The following is a 12,160-nucleotide window of genomic DNA, read 5'->3' on the forward strand; positions in this document are numbered from 1 at the left end:
TGAGCAAACTACTATATTTGTGTCTACCCTGTCCCCCCCCACCCACCCCTTTATATAATTTAGGATCAGTGTGGAATCTGTGTCTTCTGAAATCTGTCATACAAAGTTAAGAAATAACGAAGATGATGGAGAGGTACACTTAAAATGGAAATGTGAGTAAAACATCCTAAGTTCTGTTGGGCAAAATGAAATTTAAAGTATATTTCTAACCTGCTTGTTATCTCTAAGTACACAGCCTGTATTGCACCAGCCTCCCACATTCTTTTCTACTGTTGGATCGTTCCAGTTTAAAAGCAAGGCTTTCTGGGGTGCCTGGGTGGCTCTGTTGGTTAAGTGTCTGACTCTTGATTTGGGCTCAGGTCATGATCTCACGGCTTGTGAGTTCAAGCCCTGTCAGGCTCCATGCTGACTTCTTAGGACTCTCTCTTTCTCTTTCTCTCTGCTTCTCTCCCTCTCTCTCTCTTTCTCTCTCTCTCAAAATAAATAAACTTAAAAAAATACATTAAAAAAATAAAAGCAAGGCCTTTCTGACTACAAATTACAGAAGGGAAATGCTTTTTTCTTTCTTCTTTCTTTTTTTACCATCTAGTCGGGAAAGATAACCTATGTCTTTTAACATTGTTTAAATGAACATATTTTGTGTTATTAGTCCAAAGAAAAGAGATTATCAAGTCTACCACTGTGTATACTGTTTTGTTCAGTGATTTTTTTTTCTGGAAAAAACTTTTTTCATTTCTAGACTTTATAGGAATATTTCCATTATATATATATATACTATATATATATCACTATATATATAGTATATATATATATATCAGTATATAATACTGATGATTATAATACTAATATATATACATATGTATATATACTGATGCATATTACATAACAACTATAGCAAAAACAGTACACGATATAGAAATTTAATATATAACATTCATTATTAAAGAACATTCAGTGTCACTTGGATATACCTTGTGGGCATTTTCCTTTCGTATCAGTTTTATCTTTAAAAGGGTACGATGTCTATGTATTTTAATCCTAATGTTAAATGACATTAGCAAAAGTATAGAACATTTGGAATGAAGACACATGCACATAAGCACACACATATATACACACTCCCAAAATATGAACTCAGCATAGTCCAGAGAGGCTAGACAAACTCAAATAGAATCCTTTCCACTAGTTTCTACAGGCTGCAGATGTTATTTTCTTGTAAAATCTTCATAGCAGGAAGGTCTGTCTACAAGTTTTCTGCTACCTTCTACTCCAAAATTCAGAAATTAACTGAAGATTCTGTCCTTCCCTGTTATCACTTCTTTTCCCTCCTCCCCTTCGAACCAAAAAGCGCAAGCTAAGGATGATGCAGTTCTAAAAAGGCAATTACTGTGATAATATGAACTTTACAAGTATTTTGTAGCTCTTCAAGAAGCAAAAGCTTTTGTCTCCAATGTTCACAGTTCTGTTTTAAATGCTACTTTCTCTCTGTCCAGTGGAGGTGAAAGAAATGGCAGAGAGAGCAGCCACCGGGCAGCTGGCAGTACCACCATGGCATCCTCAGAGTAGTGCGACTTTAGAGGATGAAGCTGACGATGAGCCTGATTCCCTGCTGCAGCCCCCGCTTGGGGACCCTGAGAAAGTGGGTTGGCAGTGCACTGTAGAGTATCCCAGGGAAAATGATGAGTCAAGAGAAAATGGCAAATGTAACAAAATGGGTAACAGTGACTGTGACAGTGACCAGTATGGCAAACAGCCTGGACCTCAAAGCTTCAACAGTAAGTGCAGTTGGAGGAATTGGGATGGTTGAGCTCTATCAAGTTATTAGCTCTCAAATAGAAGTAAGCATCCTGGAATATTTCCTTTGCTTGGTCTTCTCCCCTTTCCCATATATCTGGGATCCCTGAATTCCAGGGGAAAACAGCATACCCTTTTGATTCCATTGTCCTTCCTGTAGGTAAAGAAAATCCAGAAATTCGTGAGTTTTTCTGTTACTGGAGCAGACCATTTGCTCAAAGGGAGAAAAATAATCTGTATACCATGACCCCGTTGTTGGCTCTAACCTGGCAAGGAATTGAACCTTTTTTTTTTTTTTTTTTTTTTTTTTACCTGAGTACAGTAGTAGATGGCCATTCCCTACTGCCCACTTCTTTGCATTTTCAGCCAGAAAAACTTCACTGGCTCCTAGAGATTCTGTGCTAGAGGAATCTAGAGACAAATGGCATTGACTGTCATCACTTTGTAGATTTGCAGGTTAAAACTGAAGGCTGTGCATTTCTACCTGGTAATTTGCATGCAATCAGGGCATGGAATATTATTTCACAGTTGTTTACAAATCAAAGAAAGGTACATCTAAAATTTTCATTTATGTTAGGTAGAAAACCTACTGGCTTGAGGTCTTTTGGTATTTAGAATCTGTTCCTTATCAAGCATCCCCCTTGAATGGGTGGGCCAAAGGATTGATGATACAGGACCACGTGTTGGGGCTAGGCCAAACTTACAGTCTCCACTTTCTGGACTGAACCTGACATATGGGACATGGCCATCCTTGGCAGAATATTCACAGATCTCTTCTCTCCTGCCACTCCTCTTCCCTTCCATGCCATCTGAATATCATGGAATGACTATGGCCCTGGTTGTGTTATAATCATTAGGTATCAGGCACCTGTCTCCCAGCAAAAATGTGTATCCAGAGCATAGTGAAGTCTTTCAAGCAAGTTCTGACGCATCTGTGGTCATTGAGAAATCTTACAGTGTAAGTAATATGGCCTGCAGAGCCAGGTTGAACCCAAGGACCTAATAAAGTAGAACTGAGTTGTTGTTATATATTATGACATTGAAATAATATCTATAGTAGTTCTTTTTTGTTGGAGTATGTGCTTCACATGAATGGAAAAGTATTTTCTCCCTGCCTAAATACTGTTTGAGTCAGTTCAACTCAAAGCATTGTGTATCTTGGGGCTTGGGTGGAACACAGACAAGTGTCAGATTCTGGAAACTCTTGAGCTTTCTTTCTAGCTGCGTAGATGATGAGACCAACTCTGGAATCACAGTGTGAGGTCAGGTATCAAAGCTCATGGCCCAGCAGGTGACTGAGGTCCAATTGGAGTAGGAAGAGCAAGGCCAGGGTTGTGATGAGAGGGCCTTCTTCACCTAGAGTGTCCTCTGGGACCCAAATTCAGCTCTCAGTAGAAGGAATGTGTTTCTGCCTGGCCACTGCACCTCAGCAGGATCTGTGCATTGAGGCTGCAGCCCTGCGTCAGGGGTTTAACACATCCTTGAGGTATGTAATTGGGCCACAGTCCAGCCAGGCTAAGGAACCAGAGTGTGTTATCATTGTGATAGGAGGACACAGTCACTTAAAGAATATAAACAGCAACTGAAAATGAAATAATATAAAAATACAATTGTGGTAACATTTGAGATCTTTCAAAGAACATACTATTATATTTAATCACGGCACACAAACCACCCACAGGACAATTTAGGACAATTTATTCTTTTTCTCACATGGGGGCTGGAAGGATAGGCCATGTTAAGCATACTGGCTTGGCTGGAGAAGCAGGTCTGTCAGGGAAGCGGGGAAGGTATGTGAGGCCAGGCTTGTCTGAGAAGTTTCAATTTGATACAAGAGGTGAAGGGGAGCAGCTGCCAAGTGTGCAGGAAGAGGAAGCATGTGGAAAAAGCAGCATCCAAGGAAATAAATCATAAAACCTCTGCAAAGGGATCATTGAAGGTGTGGAAAGAAGCTAGTTAGTTGCCTGTGCATGTGGTGATCAGGGCCTGAACATGGAGAAATAAGCAGAAAAGGAAGGGGTGGAATGGAGATGGTGAAGAAATAGCTGTTACTTTTGAATCTTCAAGTTTTATTTTTATTATTGAGACTGCATTGCTATTTTTAACATTATACTCCTTCACTTTTAAACTGTAGTGCCCACGGGACTCCTTATTTTTGAGTGGCCTCAGCTTCCTCATCTGGAAGACGATGCCAACACACGGACTGCGTCTGTGGGTGTTCAAACTCAGTGCCAGCTTGAGTTGTCTAGGGCCTTTCTTCTTAGAATTTCAGAGCAGAAAGGTCACCTAACTCCCTCCCTCTCCATTGTACAGATGAGGATGATGAGTCCCAGGATTTTCATTTGCCTCACTTGCTGCAAGGGTTCACAGCTTGCTGTGGGGAAGGAAGGCAGAGGCAGGTGGTGCAAGCAGGTGGGGGGGGGGGGTGGCCCAAGTGATTTTAGATAACCCCGTTATTAACACTGCATCCGACTATAAAGGGATTTGTTTACAATGAACACCGACCTAAAAGTGATTTCCTACATTATTAATAGGATCAGTCCATGCAATCAACTTGTTCACCAGAGTCTTCTGAGGATGTAACAGATGAATTTTTAACTCCAGACTATGAATATTTTCATTCTTCAACTGCTCAAGAAAACTTAGCTCTAGAGGTAAAAACCACAGTTTAGGGTAAAGTACTTTTCAGCTTTCTCTGTTGCCTTATTTCTTTTAAATTATTTTTATTGAGAAAAATAGCTTACACATAAAAGCGTCTAATTTCGACTTAGTGTTTTCATGTGTTTTGAAAAGACATCTGAAAAATAAGATTTGTGAGAATGGAAAGTCATATGCAGTTTCTCCCAAAACTGTGGTTCCTGTATTTGTACAGCACTTTGTACTTTTTTTAAAAACACTTTTCTTCACGTTACCTAATTCACATATCCTTCCTGTGGGGAAAAGAAGAAGGCCTGCTGTTATTCCTCTGTGTGAAGAAGTGGTGATCCACAGATGTAGGGAATTAGCCCTGGCCTGCCAAGCTTTAGTGGCAAGAGAGCCAGGATTAGAGGCCAGGGCTCAGCATGAATGTGGGTCTGTGCAGTGCATGGGGCTTTCTTGGGAACCTGCCCAACTTTTGCAAACATCTATTTGTACAGAGTATTTTCATTTATAAAACGAAGCTCCTTACATTTTCTTACGTATTTGTTTGTTTATTTGTTTATTTATTTATTTATATAATTTCTACCTCACCTTCTACTGACCTACCATTTTTTGGACCTTTTACCACTATGGAAGGTGGGGTAGAGGAAAGGGAGGATTGTAGATCTCAAACACAATATTTGACTGGCAGGAATTCAGTGATGCAACAAAAGCATCACTTCCACTCTTCTGCACTTCTGATAACAGTTTTCTATTGTTAATCCTTCAGCTATTCTGGCTTTTAATGTGAGCAGACTGGCATGTTAAGAAAATCTTTAATAAAAAGATATACAGTACATATACACATATTATGTATACATATACGTATAAAGTGTAACATAGAGGAAAGTACACAGCTCTTAAGTGTACAGCCTATTGACTTTCCCAGACTTGAACACATTCATGTAACCAACCAAATCAAGAAGCAGAACATTATGGGTCCTCCAGAAGACCCCTGTGGGCTTCTTCCCAGTCACTGTCACCTCTCAAAAGAACCAGTGTTCTGACTTCTCACCCCCCAGAAAGTAGCTTTGCAGTCTGGGCCATTTTTCCAACTTTCTAGCTTTTCTGATAAAAGTCCTAGGAATCAAAACATCTTTGTGGGAAGGTTGGGGGAGTGGAGGGGATAATATAAAGAAGGGAAAAGTCACACAGTTCTTCCTCACAGTGGGGGCTGGGGAGGGCTTGTTGAGGAGGAACATAAAGTACAAATGAGCACTTAATGTCTTCGAAGCAGGTTTATTCTTTTTCTATAAAAGATGCAGGAACCTTAGGAAGATTTTCAAGGTTTAAGAACATCAAGAAGTTCTCCCTCTACTTTTGATGATATGACGGCCTCCAGTGACCCTTCTTTCTTTGCTCTTTTATTCTTTTGTAGACTTCAAGTCCTATAGAAGAAGACTTTGGAGGAATACGAGATGCATTTGCCCAACCTCGAGGTTCTGGTAATAAGCTCTTAAGGCAGATTCCTTTTCACTTGCCTTTACTTTCTGTTGGATGACAGATCTTTAAAGCTGGAACAGTCCTTAGAGATAACCTCCTCCAGGCCTTTGATTTTACAGATGAGGAAACCTAGGCTTTGTGATTTCTCCTCATTAGAATGAATCTCCTGCTCCTCACCAGCCTCATAACATCCGCATATCATGTTTTCTGTACTTCCCCTTGCATCCTTATAGCATATGTTTAGTGGTTGCTGCTGCTTCCCCCGCCTTCCCAGCCTTTCATTAGATTTCTGGCCCCTTTGTGGCACATAGCAGGTGCTTGGTTATATTCACTGAGCTGACCTGAGGGATTGACCCAGGCTGTACAACTGGTTATTGATGTAACAAAAACTAGAACTAGCTTTTCATGTCCTTCACCCTAAGAGGCAGAGTTTGTCATTTTCCTTTGCTTGCTTAGAATCTTGGCAAAGAGTTAATAACAGCCAATAGTGCATAGTCAACATAACATCCTTCCCTCGGGAGGCCTTGGGTTCTGTATAACTCAGCAACTGCTTTCCATTACATGGGAAGTTAACCTTGAATCAGCAACCCGGGTGTGGCACAAGATAAGATAGAAGTCAACCACTGATTCTGATACAGACATTTAAAAAATTGTGTACTTTTACTCTTTTAAGGTATACAACTGTCTATTTTAAAGTTTATTTATTTGGAGAAAGGGAGAGAGAGAGCACAAGTGGGGGAGGGCAGAGAACAAGGGAGAGAGAGAGAATTCCAAGCAGGCTCCATACTGTCAGCACAGAGCCCAGCGTGGGGCCTGAACCCATGAACTGTGAGATCATGACCTGAGTCGAAATGAAGAGTCGGATGCTTAACCCACTGAGCCACCCAGGTGCCCCTACGACTGTCTATTTAAAAAAATTGTTTTTAATGTTTATTTATTCCTGAGACAGAGACAGAGCATGAGTGGGGGAGGGGCGGAGAGAGAGGGAGACACAGAATCAGAAGCAGGCTCCAGGCTCTGGGCTGTTAACACAGAGCCTGACGTGGGGCTCGAACTCACAAGCCGTGAGATCATGACCTGAGCCGAAGTCGGTCATTCAACCGACTGAGCCACCCAGACATCCCTACAACTGTCTATTTTAAAGTCAGAATTACCTATCTACTGAGCCAGGTAGCTATTTTCAGTCATGTCTCAACATTCTGAACCCAGACAAGGTGGGCTTGGATTCTGAACTTACTGCCTTCCTCCTGCTATATACTCTGTTTTCTATCTCTAACCTGATTCATGCCCCTGTCACAGTTGACATCATCTTAAGCAGTAGGCTTTTAGATGAACAGTTAAATTCTCAGGACAACGTGTATTAAAAGTCTCCAGACCTGGATCTTGGGTCACCCACTTCTTTCATGTGGCCTCTGCCTGCAGTTACTTTCTGTGTGAGCCTGACCTGCACATAGCCATTTCACTTCTGTGTAGAAGAAGGTTGAGTGGGATAGAGAAGTTGTGGGGCAGGTAGGTCAGAAATCCAGGGCTACTTTGATACAGACATCTGAAGTACATGAAGAAACCTTCGATTTCCACTCATGTCCCGCTTTCACCCTTCTCTTCCTCCTTTTCCACTAGGGCTCTGACATATACCCCTTCCACACCAGGCGATGCCACAGGTAAAAATCGGACACATGCCAGGTTCCAAGCCCAGTTTTGCCACTGATTTTTTTTTTTTCATGCATGATCATTTCACCCCAGGGCTCCATTCTCTCTTTGTATAAAGTAAAGGAGAGGGTCAGACTGCAAAATCTCTTAAGTTTTTTTCCAGCTGTAATGGTGCTTATTAGGAATTCCTTAATGCTTTCTAGGGCTTTATGCCTCCTAGGTATTTGAAAGAGGGTCACAGGAAGAAGAGCCCTCATGCTTCTCTACTGACGTTTCAGACCTCCTTGGTACCTGCTAAAGGTGACACTGTTTTGGTGAGCCTCCCCATCGTCCACCATACTACTTGCTCTAAGAAATGGCCTTGGGATCATGAGCATTTGCCGAGAGGGCAGTCTGCTCTGCCTGTCCCCTTCTCTATAAACAAAGCAGTACACTGGTGGGAAGAATAATGAATAGTGGCCCTGTCTGCCCAGAGGTCTGCATAGTATCTAACCTGAGAACTGGTGGGGAGTAACTTTGGATACTTGATATCAAGAAGAACAGAAGAGGTGCACCTGGGTGGCTCAGACAGTTATGCATCTGACTCTTGGTTTCGGCTCAGGGCATGATCTCACAGTTTCATGAGTTCAAGCCCCATGTTGGGCTGCTCCGTGCTGTCAGTGCCGTGCCTGCTTGGGATTTTCTGTCTGTTTCTCTCTCTGCCCCTCCCTCACTCACACTGTCTCTCTGTCTCTCTCTCTCTCTCAAAATAAACAAACTTAAAAAAAGAACAGAAGATAGTTGAATTAGCTCCTTAGTACTCAAGCCCCCCACCCCCATTCTTTAAGTGGAGTATGATGGCCAAGAGGCTCAGCACTCTGGGATGCCCAGCTAATGGTCTTTTCTATTTGGAATCTTTAGTGAACAAACAGTTCTTGGTTTCAACGCCCCCTGGTGTCTGTTGACAGGAACCAGGTCAGTTTGCCTTCCTGAAAAGACAAAACAACATTTGTCTCCAGAAATAACTGTGCTGTTATAACTGAAAGGCCAGTAAATGGCTTGATTGTATTTTGAGTGTCAGAATATAGTTACTCCCTCTGAGCAAGGAAAATAAACTTTCAGAGCAAAAACCTCTCCTATAGCACTCAATCCAAACCCAATTAGGAAGTACTTTGTTTACCCAGATTATTTCTCATTCTGAACCAGACCAAGGGAAATTCTAGAGAATGAAAACAATAATTTGAGTTGGTAAAAATTCAGTAAAAAAGATGCATTTACTTTATTCTTTCAGGCGAAGAAAAGTTCCAAATGAGAAAAAGCCTTGGAAGGAATGCTGAGATTTTGACCAGGTCTCAATTCCAACCTATACGAACGTATGTGCTAGTATTTTAGTCACAGTTTCAGACTCACAGAAGTAACGTTAAATGTTGATAATGTCCCATATTTATATATTGCTTGTCTTCAAATATATTTGTCACCACATTATAAAAATTTGCTTTGGGGAATTTAACTTTCTTAGGACTTTTTCAGCAGGATTGTGAGGGATCGTGAAAAGGAGTCATTATCTGTATTCAGATCCTGACTCTGCCTTTCCTATCCCTATGACCTTGGTTTCTCAACTCCTCTCTTCTATTTCCCCATTTATAAAATTAGGAATAAGAATCCTTATAACTCCTGGCATTCTTTGCAGAGGAATGAAGACTTATGTTCACATAAAAACATATACATGAGGGGCACCTGGGTGGTTTAGTCCGTTGAGCTTCCAACTTCAGCCTAGGTCATGATCTCACCATTCCGGAATTCGAGCCCCACGTGGGGCTCTGTGCTGACAGCTCAGAGCCTGGAGCCTGTTTCAAATACTGTGTCTCCCTCTCTCTCTCTGCCCCTTCCCAACTTGAGCTCTGTCTTGGTCCCTCAAAAATAAATAAACATTTGAAAATTAAAAAAAAAAAACACATACATGAATGTTTATAGCAACTTTATTTGTAATAGCCAAAAACTGGAAACCCAAACATTGTCTAACAAGTGAATGATTTAACAGACTGGTACATCCCTACTATGGAATACTTCTCAGCAGTAAAAAAGAATGAACTATTGATACCTTCAACAACCTGGATAAATCTCCAGAGAATTGTGCTGGATGGAAAGCACAATCCCTCAAAGTTATTTACTATATGATTCCACTTATATGGCGTTCTTGAAATGATAAGATTATAGAAATAAAGAACAAATGAGTGGTTTCCAGGGGATAGGGAAGAGGTAAGGAGTAGGAGGGAAGTAGACATGCCTATAAAAGGGGCAGCCTAAGGGGATCCCTGTGGTGGTAGAAATGTTCTGTATCTTGACTGTATCAGTGTTGATATCTTGGTTGTTCTGTAGATTTGCAAGATACTACCATTCAGGGAAACTTGGATCAAGTGTGTTTCTTTAAACGTCATGTGAATATTCAGTTACTTCAAAATAAAAAGTTTAATTAAAAACACTAATAATAGAGGTAAAGTACCTGACACAACAACATTCATTTTACTTTCCCTCTCTCTAGGTCTCAATTTCCTTACCTATAATAATTACAGCTGGTGTTTCCTAAGTAACTACCATATTCAGCCCTGTGAGGCACATACTGGCATCTCCATTTTGCAAATAAGGAAAGCAAAGTTCTGAGAGTTTTAAGTATTTTTTCTAAGGTCGCAGTTAGTAAGCGGCTAACTGTAAGTTAGCAAATGGTTAGTAAGTGGTCAGGATAGGCTAGATTATGCTATATAACAAACAACCTCCAGATTTTCATGGCTTAAAACAGCAAACATTTATTTTTTACTCATGCCCCATGTCCACCATGGGTTGGCCAGGAGTGTGCAGTGCTCTATTACCTTCAATCCAAGATCCAGGCTTAGGGAGACTCCATCCTTGTGGTTCCTTGATTGCTGAGGCAGGAAAGGGAACATGAGTTGTGCACTATCCTTAAGGTTTCTGCCCAAAGTGACTCACATCACTTTTGCTTATACTTCACTGGTTAAAACAAGTGAGGTAGCCATTTATATAAATTAGGACGGCCAAAAAGTGCTGTTGTACTTGTATACTTGAAAGGAGAAACAAATACTCTAGTGAACAGAATTAATAAAGTCATAACTCAATCCAAAACCCATGTTCTTTCCTTTGTACCTTTGGTCTCCGGATTGAACCCATGTTCTTTCCTTTGTACCTTTGGTCTCAGGATTGTTGCAAAGATTAAAAATATGAAAACATATGGAAGGATTTCGCATGGGAGCTGACTTATAGTTTATATTTAGTGGATATTGAAATTGAATCCTACCTATTAGTTAAAGTAGAAAAAGGTCAAGTTTGTCTTCAGTATTCTTTTCTGGCCGTTTTTTGGTGTAAGTCTTTCTTGGCCCCACCTGATGTTCCATGTAGGATGCTGTCTCACAGCTGGTAAGGCCCCACCACTGTGCCCTTTGCTCCAGCCTCCGTCCCCAGCAAATTTCCTGTGATCCATTGATTTCCTCAGGAACTTGCTCACTGTCATGTAGTATCATCAGCTGATTTCAGATGGGCTGAAAGGAGACTGAGGCCCAGAGTAAGGCCCAGACATGCCTGAAAACATATGGCTAATCAGTAGCAGAGCCAGGACCAGAACCAACTTCCTACTTTTTTTTTTTAATTTTATTTTTTATTTTTTAAAATTTACATCCAAATTAGTTAGCATATAGTGCAACAATGATTTCAGGAGTAGATTCCTTAGTGCCTCTTACCCATTTAGCCCATCTGCCCTCCCACAACCCTTCCAGTAACCCTGTTTGTTCTCCATATTTATGAGTCTCTTCTGTTTTGTCCCCCTCCCTGTTTTTATATTATTTTTGTTTCCCTTCCCTTATGTTTATCTGTTTTGTCTCTTAAAGTCCTCATACAAGTGAAATCATATGATTTTTGTCTTTTTCTGACTAATTTCACTTAGCATAATACCCTCCAGTTCTATCCACGTAGCTGCAAATGGCAAGATTTCATTCTTTTTGATTGTCGAGTAATACTTCATTGTATATATATACCACACCTTCTTTATCCATTCATCCATCAATGGACATTTGGCCTCTTTCCATACTTTGGCTATTGTTGATAGTGCTGCTATAAACATGGGGGTGCATATGTCCCTTCGAAACAGCACACCTGTATCCCCCTAGTATTTACTACTAGGATAAATACCTAGTAGTGCAATTGCTGGGTCGTAGGGTAGTTGTTTTTAGTTTTTTGAGGAACCTACATACTGTTTTCCAGAGTGGCTGTACCAGCTTGCATTCCCACCAACTTTCTATTTTTGATTTAGCGCCCTTTCTGCTGCTTCTTACACTGGGCTGACAAACTGGTCCATTGTACCAGGTTAGTGCACTGTGCTGACTGGGGATTCATATGATTTTCTCATTTTCTCTCCTACAGTACTGAAGGTGAACAAGAGGAGACATTAAAGGAATCACCAAAGGAGCTGAAAGAGAAGGACATGTAGGGCCACCAAAGGGTTGCCTAAGGATGCTGTGTAAAGTCTTGGTTTTAGGGAAAAATGAGGAATTTCCTTATTTGTGGGAAAATATATTCCTCCCGTTTTTATTCATACATTTAATGTGAG

The 12,160-nt window shown here is 40.9% G+C and overlaps 1 protein-coding gene across 14 annotated transcripts in view; it reads left to right on the forward strand.

The window, feature by feature from the left end:
• The window catches only part of TEX14 (testis expressed 14, intercellular bridge forming factor), a 117,954-nt gene that overhangs the window by 86,097 nt on the left and 19,697 nt on the right, over positions 1 to 12,160 (forward strand). For all 14 annotated transcript variants that reach the window (XR_007146804.1, XR_007146803.1, XM_047832525.1 and 11 more), the window contains 7 exons: positions 64 to 152; positions 1,494 to 1,775; positions 2,652 to 2,752; positions 4,329 to 4,448; positions 5,852 to 5,918; positions 8,837 to 8,918; positions 11,974 to 12,036. Coding sequence is in view for 12 of the 14 variants with exons in the window: in XM_047832525.1 (XP_047688481.1) it covers positions 64 to 152; positions 1,494 to 1,775; positions 2,652 to 2,752; positions 4,329 to 4,448; positions 5,852 to 5,918; positions 8,837 to 8,918; positions 11,974 to 12,036 (804 nt within the window). In the remaining 2 variants the exon portion in view is untranslated. The remainder of the gene's footprint in view (positions 1 to 63; positions 153 to 1,493; positions 1,776 to 2,651; positions 2,753 to 4,328; positions 4,449 to 5,851; positions 5,919 to 8,836; positions 8,919 to 11,973; positions 12,037 to 12,160) is intronic.

The sequence above is a fragment of the Prionailurus viverrinus genome, chromosome E1 (assembly GCF_022837055.1).
Source record: "Prionailurus viverrinus isolate Anna chromosome E1, UM_Priviv_1.0, whole genome shotgun sequence".
In the NCBI taxonomy this organism is placed as follows: Eukaryota; Metazoa; Chordata; class Mammalia; order Carnivora; family Felidae; genus Prionailurus; species Prionailurus viverrinus.